The 17,977-nt window shown below is 53.7% G+C and overlaps 2 protein-coding genes and 1 pseudogene across 4 annotated transcripts in view; 1 reads left to right on the forward strand and 2 right to left on the reverse strand.

Moving 5' to 3' along the window:
• EFTUD2 (elongation factor Tu GTP binding domain containing 2) overlaps positions 1-15,129 on the forward strand; it is a 33,916-nt gene extending 18,787 nt beyond the window's left edge. The window contains exons 11-28 of the mRNA XM_054593285.1: positions 482-606; positions 3,278-3,341; positions 3,692-3,782; positions 4,902-5,037; positions 6,199-6,326; positions 7,064-7,257; positions 8,181-8,292; positions 8,652-8,792; positions 9,848-9,949; positions 10,923-11,005; positions 11,723-11,809; positions 12,024-12,150; positions 12,358-12,445; positions 13,078-13,196; positions 13,286-13,380; positions 13,860-14,013; positions 14,195-14,302; positions 14,645-15,129. Coding sequence (XP_054449260.1) covers positions 482-606; positions 3,278-3,341; positions 3,692-3,782; positions 4,902-5,037; positions 6,199-6,326; positions 7,064-7,257; positions 8,181-8,292; positions 8,652-8,792; positions 9,848-9,949; positions 10,923-11,005; positions 11,723-11,809; positions 12,024-12,150; positions 12,358-12,445; positions 13,078-13,196; positions 13,286-13,380; positions 13,860-14,013; positions 14,195-14,302; positions 14,645-14,740 — 2,050 coding nt within the window. The 3' untranslated portion in view covers positions 14,741-15,129. The remainder of the gene's footprint in view (positions 1-481; positions 607-3,277; positions 3,342-3,691; positions 3,783-4,901; positions 5,038-6,198; positions 6,327-7,063; positions 7,258-8,180; positions 8,293-8,651; positions 8,793-9,847; positions 9,950-10,922; positions 11,006-11,722; positions 11,810-12,023; positions 12,151-12,357; positions 12,446-13,077; positions 13,197-13,285; positions 13,381-13,859; positions 14,014-14,194; positions 14,303-14,644) is intronic.
• LOC129086640 (60S ribosomal protein L36-like) lies at positions 1,428-1,785 on the reverse strand (annotated as a pseudogene).
• Positions 15,130-15,586: 457 nt separating the features above from the next.
• HIGD1B (HIG1 hypoxia inducible domain family member 1B) lies at positions 15,587-17,420 on the reverse strand. Of its 3 annotated transcripts, none has more exons than XM_054592963.1 (4): positions 17,326-17,420; positions 17,085-17,235; positions 16,356-16,490; positions 15,587-15,722 (listed from the first exon to the last, which is right to left on the reverse strand). In XM_054592963.1, the coding sequence occupies exons 2-4, from the start codon at positions 17,182-17,184 to the stop codon at positions 15,658-15,660; spliced, it is 300 nt and encodes a 99-aa protein (XP_054448938.1). In that variant the 5' UTR covers positions 17,185-17,235; positions 17,326-17,420; the 3' UTR covers positions 15,587-15,657. The 3 variants fall into 3 exon arrangements, with proteins under 3 accessions (XP_054448938.1, XP_054448939.1, XP_054448937.1); XM_054592964.1 differs by having other exon boundaries at positions 17,359-17,369; XM_054592962.1 differs by having other exon boundaries at positions 17,085-17,420.
• Between the last annotated feature and the right edge of the window lie 557 nt (positions 17,421-17,977).

Here is a 17,977-nt window from a genome sequence, read left to right on the forward strand (position 1 = left end):
ACAAAGTTTTAACACAAATTTGAAAAACAAGCCAAACGAAACAGAATAAAGAACATCAAGATTGAGGAGCAAAGTTACTTTTTCTTTTATTCATGTATTCAATTGTTTATACGAGTGTTTATATCTGTGTTTGTAAAACTGAGATTTCTCCAGAGCACATTTCTCTCCAGTCACATTAGATTCATTTCCTGTGTCCTAAGACCTTCGTGTCTGGCCTCCAAGCTTCCCCTCGTCTGTCCAGGGTGGCTCACTTCACCGTCACGCAGGGCGCTCCTGGCTCTGGGAGGCCGGCTTGTTGCTGGGAGTTAGGGAACAACTTCATCATGTCACTTTCTTGGACTGGGCTGTCGGCAGAGCTGACCGTATTACACAAGCCCCGTCTGAGGGCAGAGGCCGGGCCGCGCCCGCGATGTCGGGCCCTGCCCTCCGCCCTCGGCGGCGCGCCCACCTGGCTGCGCGCTCACAGCTGTCTCCGTTTCAGCATGTACTCCACTGACGAGAACCTGATCCTGTCCCCGCTCCTGGGCAACGTCTGCTTCTCCAGCTCCCAGTACAGCATCTGCTTCACACTGGGCTCCTTTGCCAAGATCTACGCAGACACGTTCGGTGAGCTCTGGCTGGCAGTTCGTCTCGCCAGCTTCCCCAGAGTCACATGGGCCTTTCCTGCTGAATGGTTTAGAAATTGGCCTCGCGCCAGAGTCCCCTGTTGGGGGAGCGTTTTACCAACTGTTAATTCTCACACAGGGGGGCTCTTTTTGGCCCCTAGGTCCTTTCTTCAGGCCAAGTGGTTTTTAAAAAACAGAACAATAAAGGTGACGAGGAAGAAAAAGATGAAGCAAGAGCTCATTTTAGGACTAAGGCTCTCGCCCAGGGTGAGGTAAATTCTGCCAGCAAGGAATCACCCGTGCTCACAAAGCCCCTCCAGACCTCTTCCTCAAAGAGGACTCTCCCTCGTTAGCAGTATTCTAGTGTCTTCGGCCATATCCAGGCAGGTAGAAATTTCGTGGGCCTGCTTAAGAACTCCATGTTGGATATGCAGTCAGTGCAAATGAGCCGCCGCTGGGAGGTCCAGCCGAGTGACTGTACAGGTCCCTGGAGCCCCGACAGCAGAGCCCTGGGACCAGCACCCCATCAGGAGGCTCCCGCGTGCCTCTGCCTCTGTGCCTGCCCGATTCCTTTAGACCCCCTAGGATCCCATGTCCTGAACGTTGTGTCACATATGGTACTTCATTAGAGGGAGGGGTCGTTATCACCCTGTGTTTAGAGCTCAGGAGACAGGCCCTTACAAAGCCTCACGACTGGTAGGCGTGGAAGGCCCAGGGCTTCTGTTCCCACCAGGCAGTGGGCCTGTCTCCTGCTCGGGGTGTGCACGTGTAGGGAGAATGGGTAAATGAAGCCTCGCTTTTCTTGTTTCTTGTTTCTTTTTCTTTTTTCCTGAACAGGTTTTATTACACAGAGGGGATAGGGCTCAGTCCTTCTTGGCTGCTGCCTTCCTCATGGCTGCAAGGACATTGCTCAGCTCCTCTCTCTTCCTCTTGGCACGGATGTGTGTCCCCACCCTTTTCTTGATGAATTTCAGGGCCCTCTTGTCCTTAGAGACCTTGAGCAGCTCCATGGCGCGCCGTTCATAGGGGGCAAAGCCACACACCTCTCGGATCATGTCCCGCACGAACTTGGTGTGCTGGGTGAGGCGCCCGCGGCGGCGGCTGTGCCTCGGCTTGCTCATGTTCTTCGTCACTTTGTGGCCTTTGTTGAGGCCCACGCCATGGGGTAGGGGAGGGCCATGGCTGCTACTCCTTAATGGCTACCGCAGTGGCTCTTGTTTCTTTTTTTGAATACGTACACATATATACTGCATTCTCATTGCAGAAAAGTGGAAAATAAAGTAGAATCTAACCAAGAAAGCAAAAAATGGCCATGAATGGTCATTATCGTAACCATTGGAAACATGTTTTTTAAATCCTCACTTGAAGATATGTTTGTTTATTTCAGAGAGAGAGGAAGAGGGAGAGAGAAACATCGATCAGTTGCCTCCCATACATGTCCTGACCAGGGATTGAACCCACAACCTAGGCATGTGCCCTAACTGGGAATCGAACCTGCAACATTTTGGTGTTTGACACTCCAACCAATTGAGCCACCCAGCCAAGGCAGAGATGTTTTGTTATAGTTTCCTTCTCTGTCTAGTATTTTACATAAATGAGGTCATATTTTATATACATATATAAAATATAAGATATTCACACAGCATTGGAGCATAACAATTTGCCTGTTTTATTAAAATTTATTTATAACAATTATTTTATGTAACTGCCCGTTGGTCTCCTGTATACTTGTGCTATAATTTAGCCATTTTCTCATCATTAGACATATATTTTCATTATTCCAGATGATTCTTTTTAAAAAAATGACAGTAAGTGAAGTCATCTGAATAGGATTTCAGTTTATAGGTTTCTGAATTTTTTTTGTATCAACACATAAAGCAAAGTCCAAGACCTTTTCTATAATTATAATGTATTAATGATTTGATTTCTGATTGAAAGTGGCCCTAAGCCTCAGGAGAGGTTATTATTCACCCTTAAAGCCCCTGTTACAGAGGCGCCATCTGTGGGCTCCAACACCATTATCATGGAAAGCCATGTATAGACTTCTGCAGTCAGCACTGGGAGGAATATCAGAGATCATTGAGTTTTTCCCCTTCGTTCTGCATATGGGAAAATGATGCCCAAAGGTTATTGATGGAGTTGGAGGGCTAGGTGTCTGCCTTCTGGAAGTTTAGGGCTAGTCAGCCTGAGCATGTCACTGCAGCTTTGAGGTTGCCCACACTGGCAGCAGCATAGAGCTTCGGTGGATGGGGACCAATGAGGGAGCCATAGACTCCGCTATCCCATGGCGTGGGCCTCAACAAAGGCCACAAAGTGACAAAGAACGGGCCGGGCCTTAGTGCAGACAGAGAAGAGCGTATAGGTAGTTGAGCCTGTTCTGTCAAAGGAAGAGTAAAAGCTGTACCCTTGCCTGTCGCTCAGTCCTGTGCTTGCGAGAGATTGAGTGCTACCTGGGTGCTCACTTTGGCTCAAGCATGACCTTGTCAACTGCAGGCCAGTCTTGTCCTTTGTGTCCTGGTGTCCTTGTTTGCCTGCCTGGGTAGAAGGAAACGCCTGGGCCTTGGAAAGAAAGGCACTAGAATTCCTCAGCTACAAACCACTTGTGGTACCTGAAAAAGAATTTTGAACAATAGTCTGCCAAGCAGATTATAATTGTATGGCTTCTCTTACAGGTGACATTAACTACCAGGAATTTGCTAAAAGACTCTGGGGTGACATCTACTTTAACCCCAAGACGTAAGTAGGGTGTGGGGAGTAACCCTAGAGGGGTGATCCGTTTTCCCAGTAAGTGAGAACAGACAGAGAAAGAGTTCTGAAGATTAAAGCCTACTTTTTTCTTAGACACGAGCTGCCATCTTCCCGCCTCTAAGTGAGCTGGTGGCATGAGCTCTGACAGCGAGACTCCCACAGCTCAGTGCAGGCGTCCGTGAGGGGCAGAACCACGTGCCGTCTCAGGGGCCCTGCTCTCCCACACTCACCTCTTCCCCTGGCGCCTGCCCAGGCACAGGCTTAGGAAGTGCACCCTGGGGGGCGGCAACACGGCCTGCTCCTCCTGGACCGCCCATCACACTCTTGTTTCTCTTCAGGCGGAAGTTTACCAAAAAGGCTCCAACTAGCAGCTCCCAGAGGAGCTTCGTAGAGTTCATCTTGGAGCCGCTTTATAAGATACTTGCTCAGGTAGGCGTGTTGGGCCCCCTGGTTTGGGTCTGCCCTTCTAAGCACAGGGTGCACTTGGACGTCTCCCGGCCCCTAAACCTGCTCAGCTCTGTGTTACTGAGAATAAAGGTGGCGGGTCACCAGTCCTCGGCATCTAGAACACTCCAGCCCCCTGCGTGCTGTTGGGTTTAGAGTAAAGGGGGGATATGTGAGAGAAAGTGTTCATCTGTGAGAATCCGATTGAATGAATTAATGGTACATCCCCTGAAATGAAGTATTTTGTAGCCATTAAAAGAATGGCAGTATGACCTTGGTTTTAATGACTATTCTGGGCACATAGGTACATGATGTTTGAACAGGATGCGCTGGTGATAAGGATGTAGTTAAACATATGGGATGTTCCAAAGAAGAGTATCATGTTGTATTTATGAATTTGTGCTCCCTAAAAGGCAGAACTGAAAGTAATAATGGAGTACAAGAATTTTCATACAGACTTTTCTCCTAAGACAATTATAAAATATGCACGTCTTGACTAAGTACTGTGCCCAGTGAACACACAAAATGTGTGTAGCTATTCCAACTTTAAAATAGGAAACCATAGCAACAAGACAAAATAACGTGATTAAAATTTATCAGTGCTGAAAACTACTTAGTATCTTGTGTCAGACTGGAACGGATTAATAAAAGAAATTTATGGAATCTGTCTCGGTAGAGACCTGGAGTCTGCTGAGGATGATTTAGCTTGGCCGTGCCCTGACAGCGGATGGCCTGCTAGGTGACCTTTTTTGGTTCCTTCCAGTGCAGTGATCCTGTAAATTTGAGAAGTCTCTAAATAGGGAAGAGTAAGGGATTGCCTGAGTGGGATGAAATGCTGCTTTTCAGACACAAGAGGGCAGCACTGACAGCAGGCCTCCTGAGAATGCCAGGTTTATTGGCTGGTGTGGGTGTTTACCAAGCCAGCTTTGCCCAGGGTTGGTTTGTAGGGCAGGTACCAAAGATTTCCTTGAAACTAAATTGTCCTTGCCAAAAGCTCTCCCCATAGATGAAACCCTACTGCAGCGACCCTTCAGATCGCCCATCGGCCTCCCCTTGTCCTCTTCCATAGCTGTCACTACAGCTGATGTGATGTTACCGTCACAGGTTGTGGGTGATGTGGACACCAGCCTCCCAAGGACCCTGGATGAGCTTGGCATCCACCTGACCAAGGAGGAGCTGAAGCTGAACATCCGTCCCCTGCTCCGGCTGGTCTGCAAAAAGTTCTTTGGCGAATTCACAGGTAATAGAGAGCTCATGGCTCCCTTAACATCACCATCATTACAATCTGCCACGTGTCGTGAGGAACTTTTCCCTAACCCCCAGTGGTGGTCAGAGACCTGAGGCCCTTTTACGTAAGCTGCGGGTCGGGATCCAGAGCACCTGGGGTTTTTCCTACTGCTTTCCTCGGGGCTGATAGCAAGAATTCCGTCTTGGGAAACAAAAGTAATTAAATTTCCCTACCAGGAGGAGCATGCAGGTAAAGGAAATGGGGAGGCAGATTCTGAGATTCTAGTATTTTTGCCAGGTGCAGTCAAGAAGGTGGACTCATGGGTGATGTGAACTAGTGGGAAAAGCACGGGCCAGGACTGGGGAGACAGGTTGTAGACTCAGATTTCTCTTTCCGCTGAGCTCGTCAGCCGTATTTCAGTTTCACAGAAAGCAGGTGATAAAGGAGAACAGGCCCTGGACTGGCTGAGGAAAGGCCTGAGTCCTGGTCCCAGCCTCTCCGTGGGCTGACCGTGGGCCAGCCACCCAGTTCCTCTATGACTCTTGATGTCTCATCTGCAAAATAAAGGAGAGGAAAAAGTGTTGGCTAAGGACCCCATCAGCGATGTCTTAATTGTGAGTCTAGTGGGAGGTAGGTGTCTGAGTCTCCAAAGTGCATGATTTCAGAACTTCGTTCGGGGCTGGCCACCCTCAGCCCAGCACGGGAGACACCACGAAAGGCAGACACGGCCACCCCAAGGCGCTAATGGAGGTCTTCTCTTGTATGGCTTACGGGCTGTTAGAAAGGGAGGAGTCAGTTCGAGGATTGTTCTCACTAGATACAGAAAGGAGATGAGGCACTTACTTAGTTTCCTGTAAGTGCCTAATAAGTGCTTATATTCGATAAAAGATCATGGACTGATAGAGATACTTGAAAGCCTTTGTCGGCGGTGTTCCAGGGAACCACTGAGACCTGCTTTTTTTCCTTCCTGGTGTCGGCGTGACTCCAGCCTTGTAGCAGCGCAGTCCCAGGAAGCAGGGTGTCACTTGCCCCTAGAACCGCGGCGGCACGGCTTTCAGAGCAGGTTGTCAGTCCCCCCGCTTTTAGCTTTCTGACCGTCGTGAGTGGGCGCGCACGTCAGCACTCACACCCCCCTGCGAGGGCGCATAACGACGGCTTTCGCTCCCTCCGCAGGCTTTGTGGACATGTGCGTGCAGCATATCCCTTCCCCAAAGGTGGGCGCCAAGCCCAAGATCGAGCACACCTACACCGGCGGCGTGGACTCCGACCTCGGCGAGGCCATGAGCGACTGTGACCCTGATGTAAGGGACTGCGGCTCCCCGGTCCTCTGATGCCTTCACTCCTGGGTGGGAATGCTGTTTTCTGGTCACGGGAGTAACAGCTTCCTGCCCCTTCCGCGTATGCCGCCCCCCGCGAACACAGTCAGACCTGAATCCAAAGCCCGATGTTACCGCTGCCAGTGGTATGATCTTGGGAACGTGCTTCAGTCCTTCTGAGCCTAAGGGTCTTGGTCTATGAAACGAGGATAATACTGTGCATATCGTCATTATGAGGATTAAATAAGGTTAAAGTGTTATGGGACCTGCCAGGTAGTAAAGATTCAGCAAACGGTTGCTCATCTGGTCAGTCCTGGTTTTTAAAAAACTTTCCCAGCCATCCCTTCGGTAGTCTAGCTTCCTGCATAAACATACAGCCAGATGAGAACTGGGAGTTACATCTTCAGAGGAAATTTTGGGCAAGTCAGTCTTACAGTCTTGAAAATTAAGTGTCAGTCTGCCATCCTAAACCTGCTTTTCTTCCCTATTGCCCTCATCTCCCCAGAAAAAGAGAAAAATAGGTGGTTCGTTTGCCGTGCCTTGGACATCTATTTATAAGCAGGGGAAAGCGTGGTGGGACTTTTCCCAGGAGATCACCCCATCTTCCTCGAGCTCCGGGCTGCTTCCGCACAGAGCTCACATCGCTGCTGTGAGGGGCGCGGAGGCAGGGGGGCTCACCCAGAGAGCACGTGTGGTTGAGGCTGCACCCTGTCCCCCTCCAGGGCCCCCTGATGTGCCACACGACCAAGATGTACAGCACAGATGACGGCGTTCAGTTTCATGCGTTCGGCCGGGTGCTGAGCGGCACCATCCACGCTGGGCAGCCTGTGAAGGTGCTGGGGGAGAACTACACCCTGGAGGACGAGGAGGACTCCCAGATCTGCACCGTGGGCCGCCTCTGGGTCTCCGTGGCCAGGTACTGCCAGCCAGAGCCTCCAGGGGCTGGCTCGTCCTCTGCGCTGGAACTGCCCCCAGCGGCTGGAAGGGGTGGTTCTCCCTGGAAGCACAGCAGCTGCCTGGCTCCCTCCATCAGGCGCGAGGCGACCCTCCCCCAGCGGATCTGCTGGCCTCTCGTTCTCAGCGTCGCGAGGGCCGCGGGGCAGCTGCTGCCAGATGAGGCCAGGCACCTGCCTCTGCACCTGGGCGGCTTCTCCGCTTCCGTGGCGGCGCTTCTGTTTCCCTCACCTTCATCCCCTCCTCCTCCCCTCTGTTCCTTAAGTCATAGCTGTTCGGGCTTTTCCCAAAAGAAATTGTTTCGCAATCTACACCGACTGTCCTTTGACCCAGAGGGATGCTGGACCCCTCGTCACGTCTCCCCGTCTGCAGGATCACATCTAGCCTGGGCCTCCGGGCTGCTTGGCAGCTCCTAAGAGTGGCCTCTCAGCTGGGGAGCCAGACTGGGCGTCCTGTTCCCAGTGGGGCTGCTGCGCCTCCCCGAAGGCCCCTGTCCCCCCACCGCAAGTCCGCCCCGTTCACTAGAAGGCAGGGAAAGGGTTAAGAGCTGGGAGGGCTGCAGTGCATTCTGTGACGCCTTTGGCATCACCTTATGTTCTGTGCTGTTGCGAGCAGCTTGCTTACCACCAGCATCCAGTTGGAATTAGGTTTTCCTGTCTTGTCCTCTAACCCTCTGCACTTCCTTTCCATGGCACTTTCCAGTTTGTAACTAAATACGTACATGGTTACTTGATTGGTTGTTACTGCATCCTTCCCTGCTAGAATGTATCTGTTTGGCTGACCCCTGCTTCTGGCTCAGGGCCTGGCACACAGTATGTACTGAGTACCCTTTTATGGAATGAACACTGCCCAGGTGTCAGTGCTGCTTGTTGGATGTCGCTCCAGGTACCACATTGAGGTGAACCGAGTTCCTGCTGGCAACTGGGTTCTGATTGAAGGTGTCGATCAACCAATTGTGAAGACGGCGACCATAACTGAGCCCCGAGGCAATGAGGAGGTAGGGTTTCTGAAGAGGCAGCTGAACTGGCTTAAGCTTGAGGGTCACAGGAACCACGGCACACGTGAGCAGTTAGCAGCAGAGCTGGCAGGGGACTAACCCAGAGTCACTGCCGCTTTCTGGTTCCAGGCCGCAGCACAGGCTCAGCTTTCCAGACCTGACCCTGCTGGGGTGGCCCTGTTTCTGTCAGGTGCTAGGAATTAGGAGGAGTGCCTTTCGTTCTTTCCCTTCCCTCCGTTCTGCCAAAATGCGCGGGAGTGGAAGGCCCTTCAGGCTCTCTCCGGGCAGCCCTGCAACCCCAGCGGGAGATGAGTCTGCCCAGGCGAGGCGTCCTCACTCCCCTGCATTTTGGGTCTCAGGCTCAGATTTTCCGACCCTTGAAGTTCAACACCACGTCTGTTATCAAGATTGCTGTGGAGCCAGTCAACCCCTCAGAGCTGCCCAAGATGCTGGACGGTCTGCGCAAGGTCAACAAGAGCTACCCGTCCCTCACCACCAAGGTAGGCCCGAGGCCTGCAGCGGCTGCCGAGCCCTGTGCACCGCAGCCGAGGGGCCTGTGCTGCCTGCTGCCTCCTGGCCTTCAGGTGCCTGACCTGCTGCTTCCAGCAGCCCGTATCAGGGCTTGATCCCGGTCACTGTCATTTAAAGACAGGATGAGATGGGGGGGTGGCACTGGCGCACACACATGTGTGCATCTTTCACAAGTGTCTAGATAGGAAAGAGATGTTCTTTGGAAAGCATACTTTGAATTAATTTTCCAGAAAACATACAGGGAAAAGTGAGTAACTGTGACCCTTCCACACTGGAGCCCACCAGCATGCCTTTGACTAGTTGGCCAGGGCTAAAGGGTCAGTGAATGTCCACAGACATAGGACAGGCTTTTCCCTAAATGGCTAAGGTAGGAATAAAATGGATGACCTCACACCCTGGCCGGTGTGGCTTAGTTGGTTGAACCGCCTCCCATGAGGCAGATGGTCCCTGATTCAATTCCCAGTCAGGACACACACCTGGGTTGTGGGTTTAGACCCCTATTAGAGCACGTAGCAACGGATCAGTGTTTCTCTCTTACATCAGTGTTTAAATAAAAAAATCTCTTTTTAAAAATTGGTGATTGCCCTAGCTGGTATGGCTCAGTGGACTGAGTGCTGGCCTGCAGACCCAAGGTTGCCAGTTCATTTCCCAGTCCAGGCACACGCCTGGGTCGCAGGCCAGGTTCCCAGTTGAGGGTGTGCAAGAGGCAATGCAACAAAATGTATTCTGTCATGCTCTGATGTTTCTTTCCCTCTCTTTCTCCCTCCCTACTCTCTAAAAATAAACTTTAAAAAAAGAAAATGGTGACCTCACACCCAGCAGCACTGTGCTGAGAGATCCAGATGTCTTGAGGACTGACTGTCCACTGATCCTTACTGAAGGGCTGGAACCAACAATGAGCAGTGGCCGTTTATGATAGCGGTTCAGGCCCCTCTTCCTGGGTTCCAGCCTTAGTTCTGTTTTCTGTCTGCTGTTACTGGCACAAGAGAGCCCAGGCGGTGACCCCAGGGCTGCTGTGTTTCAGGTGGAAGAGTCGGGCGAGCACGTGATTCTGGGGACTGGGGAGCTCTACCTGGACTGTGTGATGCATGACCTGCGGAAGATGTACTCCGAGATAGACATCAAGGTGAAGCAGCGGCCCCGCTCCCGAGCACCTGGCTCACGGCTGCAGGCTGGCCGCACGAGCCGCTGAGCCGCAGACTCCCCCGGAAGGCCCAGGGAAGAGGGGTGCCCCGCTGCAGCAGATCTGTTTCAGAAAAGCATGATCTGTTGCTCCCTAAATGGGAAGGTATTTGAGATCTGGTTTGCCCCCTTCTGCAAGGTTATTCTCAGTGTTGTACATTTAAAGTCAAGGCTCCCAAGCCAAAGTTATTCTTGGTCATTTGTTTAAAAAAAAAAAAAAAAGTTTTCCAATTAACCCATCTGTGCTGATTAGGGCTGAGAGAGGATGGCTTCAAGGAGAGAGGGGACCTGGCTGTCCTGGAGTCATGGTCAAGTCTTGACCCAGCCCTCAATTAAACTGCCCGTGTGCGTGGCCTCAGTCTCCAGTGGAGACACACGTTTTCTCCATGGCCACGGTGGCAGGAATGAGCGCCCTCAGGTCCCCCTCTCGGACTCTCGTATGAATGTGCCCGGTTCTGGTACGATGGACGGTGCTGGGCTTCCCAGGTACAGCCCTTGCAGGAGCTTCAGGGAGGAGCTGTACTGCCCGACGTCACGGGCTGAGAGCAGAATGGCTGCTCCCCAGGCCGCCCCTGGTTCCACCTCCGACAGACCCACAGGGGTTCTTCAGTGGACGGTTGTGGGTCTGGTGAGCAGATGTTGGAAGGTACCTTGGGGAACTATGTTTAAATCCTAATTAGACCCTCATGGACTCTTGGCTCCAGAACATAAATACTGCACTACACTAAGTTTTCTCAGGTTTCTTAGCGATGGCGAGTTGTAGTGACTTTTAGCTTGCTGTTGTATTTGTCACCGATGCTGATTAAGACCAGGGGCTCTCACAGAGATGGCGTCAAGGGGCCCTCAGAATGACCTTTGGCAGAAGGTTGTCCTCCAACAAAACGAGACCTTGCCTAATGATTTATCTGGTTTCCCAGGTTGCTGATCCTGTTGTTACCTTTTGTGAGACAGTGGTAGAAACATCCTCCCTCAAGTGCTTTGCTGAAACACCCAATAAGAAGTAAGCTCAGAGCCCTGGCTGGGTGGCTCCATTGGTTGATGCGTCATTCCCTACTCCTTTAAAAGGTTGCAGGTTCAATTCCCTGTCACAGCCTATTCTGTGTTTGCCGATTCACTTCCCAGTTGGGGTGCAGACGGGAGGCGCCCAACAGGTTCTCCCACATCCATGTTTCTCTTTCCCTCCCTTCCTCTCTCTCTAAAAGCAATAAATGTGTCCTCAGGTGAGGATTTAATAAATAATAATTTTTTTAAAAAGGAGATAAGCTGAGGGTCACAGTGTCCCTCAGACTGACAGGAGACACCCCCTCCCCACCAGCTGCGCCACAGTCACAGCACTGGAAGCAGAGACCCCACGGCCTTGGGCCGGGGGTGCTCCGGGTTCTCGAGGTTTAGCCCGGGCCTGTGGTCCATTATGCCTTTGGCCACGAGCCTGCGAAATCCTTTGCCAGATTTTCTGTGCCAGGATGACTTGCAGTTGTCCCTTCTCCTTTCTCTATAATATGGCCGTCTGAAAATGTCGCCCCAGACCTTCCTTTTTTTTTAAGAATGGTAGGTTCCAGTGAAGGCAGACAGAAGGCGAGCCCTTTTGGCTCTGTCCCGCTGCCGTGGTTTTCACTGGTGTCACTGCCTTAGCTGTTCCCGTGTCACCCTTCCCTTAGGAGTGGCCCTTCTGTTCGTCCAGCTCAGCCACCTCATGACCTATTTCCTGTCTCACTAGAAACAAGATCACCATGATCGCCGAGCCCCTGGAGAAGGGCCTCGCCGAGGACATTGAGAACGAGGTGGTCCAGATCACCTGGAACAGGTGAGCAGGCTGGGCTGCGGGGGGGCAGGGTGGGGGCCCGCAGCCTGCCCGCTTGGTCTCCGGGACCACGCCGCCTCCTGGAAAGTGACTTCGCTCTTGTCCTGGGCACAGTGCAGGTGGGCCGAGGCGACTGTCTCCAGAAAGGCGGCCCCTGGCCCCAGGCGCCAGCCGTCGCAGAGCTGGCTGAGCCCTCCCTCGTCTCCCCCTCCCCCAGGAAGAAGCTGGGAGAGTTCTTCCAGACCAAGTACGACTGGGATCTGCTGGCTGCCCGTTCCATCTGGGCTTTTGGCCCTGATGCCACTGGCCCCAACATCCTGGTGGATGACACTCTGCCCTCTGAGGTACCAAGGACGGATGGGAGCATGTGGCGGTTCTTAGCTCAAGTGGAAGACACTGCCAAGTGTTCTTTTTTTTTTTTTTTCCTGAAAGTATTTTGTATCTTCTGGTGAAGGAGAATATGCTCTTACCAGTGCACCTACCTTCTTCTCCCTCTAAACTCTTTGGCTGTTGCCAGGGTCACTACTAAAGGACCCTTCTGTTCTGTGCAGGTGGACAAGGCTCTTCTTGGCTCAGTGAAGGACAGCATTGTGCAGGGTTTCCAGTGGGGAACCAGGGAAGGGCCCCTCTGTGACGAGTGTGAGTCTGCCAGTTTCTCCACCTCCCCTCCCTGGAGCCCCTCGGGTCCCTGCCCCCGGGTACAGGAGCTGGGTGGGTGGGCGCCTCTTTGGGACCTGGCAGGAGAAGCAGCGCGGGGTACACAGGGCTATCCCGCATCCTGGGCCAGGTTCCTCCCTCTGTCCCTCCCTAATTGCTACCACTGAGCACCTCCTGGAATTGAAGTCATTTCTAGATTGACATTGGTTCCTCATTCTTGAGAAGGAATATGTTTGAGGAGGTGTAGCAAGAGGAAGATGGGATCAGAGTGGTTTATAGATCAGAACCTGACTTAATTGGAACAAATACCCAATTCCTAGAACTTGCTCTACATCCAAAAATAGTCAGATGTCTGCAAAAGAAGTACGTAAACTTCCAGGGGAGCTTTACGATGTCCGAGCATGGCCTGAAACAAATGAACGTATGCTTAACCGCAGTCCTCTTTGCTACAGGCCTTGCGTATCCTATCCGAATGCCCATCTGCAGGGTCATCTTGTACCTTTTGTGGCCGCAGGACAGCTGCAGAGCTACAAGAGGCTCCTTGCTGCTCTGGTTGTGGGCCCTTAATTAGCACCAGAACCACTCCTTAATCAGCCACCCCATCTTCTTTCCAGTGATTCGAAATGTCAAGTTTAAGATCCTAGATGCAGTGGTTGCCCAGGAGCCACTGCACCGGGGCGGGGGCCAGATCATCCCCACGGCCAGGAGGGTTGTCTACTCTGCCTTCCTCATGGTGAGTGAGTGGGGCCTGCTGCCTGGGGCCTGCGGTCAGTCCGCAGCCGTCCCCAGACTGAGGAACGCCCTCCTGCTGCCCTGTTTCAGGCAACGCCTCGCCTGATGGAGCCTTACTACTTTGTAGAGGTCCAGGCCCCCGCAGATTGTGTCTCCGCTGTGTACACCGTCCTGGCCAGGCGCAGGTGGGCCGCCCCCGGCAGCTGGGGAGCGCGGAGAGGGAGAGGGAGAGCAGGGCAGGAAGTTGCTCGGCTACCGACCCTCCCCATCCTCTGCACTCTTGAAACCTAATGAGCGGGCCTTTCAGAAGGAAGTAGGAGCAGGAATGAGGAAATCCCCAGCTTTTCTGCAGATTAAAATTTGAGATCCCATATTGGACACACACATCCCCCACCCCGAGAGAGCTCCTGGGGAAAGTACTGTGGGGGTTAGTACGCCTGTAAAACCTCCTCTGTTGATGTTCGCACTCGGGCCCGAGGTCGCTGCCCGTTTGACCACCATAAGGAATTAAACTGAGAAGCCCAGCCCTTTCTGCCTCCCACAGTGCATTCAGTTACACTTTCTTTGATGGTAATCCTGGTTTGGGGAGTATTTGGGAGCAGATCGCATCCCTGCTTTTGACGTCTGTAGGACTAGGGACTCAGCCTTTGTTGTTCTGTCTCAGGGGGCACGTGACTCAGGACGCGCCCATCCCAGGCTCCCCTCTCTACACCATCAAAGCTTTCATCCCAGCTATTGACTCTTTTGGCTTTGAGACGGATCTGCGGACTCACACCCAGGGCCAGGCCTTCTCCTTGTCTGTCTTTCACCATTGGCAGGTAAGGAAATGGTGCGGGCTGGCCGACCTGGCCTCCCGCCTGTACGAGACCCATCCCTTCTGACCTGGTCCCCTTCCGAGCCCCGACCGAGACTTTCCAGCCTCCTTGAGAAGAGTCCTGCACCCAGACCGAAGTGCACTGGAGGCCTGCCTGGACCCCCTGCAACCCCTCTGCCTTTCAGATTGTTCCCGGTGACCCTCTGGATAAGAGCATTGTCATTCGCCCGTTGGAGCCACAGCCAGCTCCTCACCTGGCCCGAGAATTCATGATCAAAACCCGTCGTAGGAAGGTGTGTGTCCTCAGACCCACTGCCACCCCAGCCCTCAGGGGCTTCAGCATGAGTGTTCCCTCTCTCCGTTTCTTCCTTTTGGACCCTTCTGAAGATTAAGAGCAGTTTACTATATGAGCTGGAGACGCAGTCTGTGCAGGCCTCAGGTAGCCGGGCCTGGGACCCAGTCTGTCTGGGAGAGGAGGACCTGCTCCCTGGTGACAACGCCCTGGAAGCAGGGCTCCTGAACCAGCCTGGCCGGCCTTCCGCCCCCCACCAGCCTCCCACCCCGCTCTCAGGTGGCCCCCCACGAATTCAGGCACCACACAGGCCTCATTCTTGTATTTGCCCCACCCCCCGCAGGGCCTGAGCGAAGACGTGAGCATCAGCAAGTTCTTCGACGACCCTATGTTGCTGGAGCTCGCCAAGCAGGATGTTGTGCTCAATTACCCCATGTGAGCGCCAGGACTCGGAGCAGGTCCTGCGCGCTGCAGGGGCGGCATCCGGGACTGGACGCCGGGACCTGGTGCGGCTCGGACTCTGTTGTCAGTGTCTGGGGACTGCTGTGTCCACCTTCAACAACCCAAGAGCCTCCAACCCAGGGCCCAGCGAGGGAGGCCGAAGATGCCCCCAGTTCCCCCCGTGGCCTCTGCCTGGCTCCATTCCCAGGGAACAGAGAGGAGCTTGGGCTCAGGGAAGGAGAAGGGGGCATAAAGTGTTTAACCCCAAGAGGCCCTGTCCTCAGAATTTACATGGAATTTTTTTTTTTTTTTACAAGTTTGACCTCAGCCATGGTTTATAAGTAAACAGAACATTCTGACCTCTGCCTTTCTCTGTTCCTTTCCGCCCGCCCCTCCGCCCCCTTTTCTCCAGCACAGTCTAGTCCTGGCACTTGGGCTCTAAATCTGTGCCGTCTCCCAGGAGGCACCGCGGCCGCGGCTCCCAGCTGCAGCCTTCTTCCTGCCCGGGTCCCCAGGGAGGCCACTTTGTGGTGAGAGGAGCCCCTGCCTGTCCAGGCGGCATCCTTGGAGCAGGAGGCCCCTTTTCCGCCCCGCTCCCACTTCCGGCACCCGGCCGCTCTGCCAGGCTGCCCCGGGCGGGACTCAAGCTGGCCTGAGAGTTGCTGGGTTTCTGGGACCAGAGGTCCGCCGCACCTCCCTTTCTGCCCCCCTGAGAGCCTCTGTGGCCCTGGAGTTGGGGGGCCAGGACGCTTTGATTTCCAACCTTTTGCTCTAGGCTCCCCTACCAGCCACTGCCAGTCCCTTACTCTGCTCTGCCCCAGGTGAACAAGAGACTTGATTTCCTGCAAAACTCTTTTATTAGGAACATATCAGGGATCCACATGAGCGGGTCTGACCGCACCGGGCTGTAGGAACCTACTTTTCCCCCGCGTCCTGGGCCGTTCTCCTGATGAAGTCTCTGTACATGGTGTACACAGCACCTATGTGAGGGAGACGGAAGAGTGCCCCTTGAAAGTTTCACCCGACCTCTGACTCTCCCAGGTGTCCCAGGGAGGAGTGACAACCGAGCGGAGCCCCAGGGGTCTGACTCTTAGCTGGTCCCTTGAGAGACCAGCCTACCTGCTCATCTTTGTCGGCAGCTGCTGTGGGCACCTGCCCACGCAGCCTGGGGAGACAACCCATTTGACAGTTCACAAAGCATTTCAAGTGCATTTCTATCTGAGAAACCACAGGCAACATGGGAGGCAGGCAAGCCAGGGGTGGTTATTACGTTACACTTGGGGAACCCAAGGATATGAGAGAGGGATTTGTCCACTGTCACACAGCTAGTAAGTAGCTGTCTAATTATTTTAATCTCTGGCTCTGGCGAGCCAGAGCAGAAGAGATTAAAGCTCAGCCTATGTTCTGTCGCATGGTTTTTCTCACCTCTAGGGCAAACTTGTCATGAAACACTGCGCACTGTCCCCACAGGCCTGGGACAGGAGATTAAACAGGGAACCCTGAAAATGTCTCAGAATGGACTTGATACGTGACTTGTATAGGGAGCAGGGACTGAAACCATGGTCCCTTAACTGTTGGGACTCTCAGCTCCACCCTCCGGTGACCCCACTCACCTAGCATGATTGCACCCACAGCACAGGCCTGCGCCGCCACTCGGGTGTGAATCAGGTGTATGGACATCTTGGTGGAACCACGAGCCTTCAGCCGGTAAATCCTGTAGGCTGCCACCACCAGGCAGCCTCCTAAGCCTGCAGTCGGAGAATATGACCCTTGGGCCTCACCCACAAGCACATCGCTCCCGATGAGAGACGCCTCGTGAGGCAGACTGGCGTCTGGGTGAACAGCCGCTTTGGTGCAGCTTCACGGGGGTTGTGGGAGGTTATTAGACAGCTGAGTTGTCTCCTCTGGGTGGCATTTTCAAAGTGGCCGTCCCCTCTGGTGACTCCCCCACCCCCATTAGCTCTGCTCCGGGCCCTTCAGCCACCAGTGGCTCCCACATCCTGGTACAGCCATTTTCCTAACTTCCTTCCCTGAGGAAGGAAGCCCTGGGGGACCCCGAACTGCTCGCTCCCCTCCTGACATTGGTGTCGGTGCCCCATGGGTCCCCAGGTCCCACGCACTCCCTTGGCTGCCACCGCCACCCCTCCAGACCTCAGTTCATTGTAGGAGGGTGTCCCTTTATCCCCTGGCACTTCTGCCAAGTGGTTCACACACCAGTCCCAGCTGTTGAGTGTCCAGTGGGTAGGCCCACTGGAGTGCCCTGCTTCCCTCCTTGGAAGGACCAGGAGAGGCGCTCAAAGAGAAGGCCCCTCCTCGCCCCCCACTCCTCCTTTCCCACTCACCTATGGGCACCAGCGGAGACTCCCTGGTCTTCCTCAGGAGCCTCTCAGACACGCTGTTTTCACCTTCGGGCGGCACCGACCAGCCTTTGTCAGCAGACATGATCCTGCCCCTGGATGTTGGCAGCTGGGGCTCCTAGGCTTCAGCCCAGTCCTAGAAGGAGGCACCCCACAATCAGAACTCCAGTGTCCCTCAGTTTGGGGTGCAAAGGAGAAAGTTGCCTGCTGCGACCCTCCCCCTTACCATGCCCTGCATGGCTGCTACCTAAAAAAATACCCCAGCTGTCCCTTCTGGGATGGCGGGACCACTAGCGCCATTTCTCCATCTCCCTAACATCTGCCTCTTCCCCCGCTTGTTCTAACTTGACTGTTTTCTCTGCTTCCCCCTCCCCAATCTGCATCCCTATGGGTGTCATCCTTGGGCCAAAGAAAAGCAGCTGGAAAAATCCACAGACAAGGGTGGGAGGAAAAGGCTTTGAACCTAGGGCCCCCCGCCCGCCCCCGCCCCTGAGTTTGTGACAGTTACTCCTGAGGGAGCTACAGAGCATGATCTGGCCCCAGGGAGCCAGAGCCATCCCAGGCTGTAGAGCACAGTTACCCAATCACTGGGGCCCAAGATTAAATAAGTAGACGTGGATTGCGTGTACTTCCATGTAGATTTCGGACATCAATGCTAACAGAACAAATTCTGGTCCCTGAGTTGTTCCCATATGCAGGTCCATCTCTTGCCAGATTCTTCATAAATAGCGACCCCCTGTCTCCCTCCCTGGACTGGTGACCCCTATTGTCCTACTTGCTAACCCCTGTAAATGTCGGCTCTGGTCACAAACTGGACAGAGTCCCAGAGTCCTGGTCCTTATACCCAGGGTTCTTGCCTGTGGGCTGCCTTCTAAATC

Source organism: Pteronotus mesoamericanus, unplaced genomic scaffold, assembly GCF_021234165.1.
Source record: "Pteronotus mesoamericanus isolate MK-2021 breed Mesoamerican mustached bat unplaced genomic scaffold, CSHL_Meso_final scaffold_408, whole genome shotgun sequence".
Lineage (NCBI taxonomy): Eukaryota > Metazoa > Chordata > Mammalia > Chiroptera > Mormoopidae > Pteronotus > Pteronotus mesoamericanus.

Excerpts from the sequence above, each read along its gene's own strand:
- HIGD1B (XM_054592963.1), bottom strand. The coding sequence starts at position 17,184 with ATGTCTGCTGACAAAGGCTGGTCGGTGCCGCCCGAAGGTGAAAACAGC. Across the intron at positions 16,491-17,084 it reads GTCTCCGCTGGTGCCCATAG|GCTTAGGAGGCTGCCTGGTG; the intron begins GTGAGTGGGAAA and ends CTCCGACTGCAG. Across the intron at positions 15,723-16,355 it reads TGTGGGTGCAATCATGCTAG|GTGCTGTGTACACCATGTAC; the intron begins GTGAGTGGGGTC and ends TCCCTCACATAG.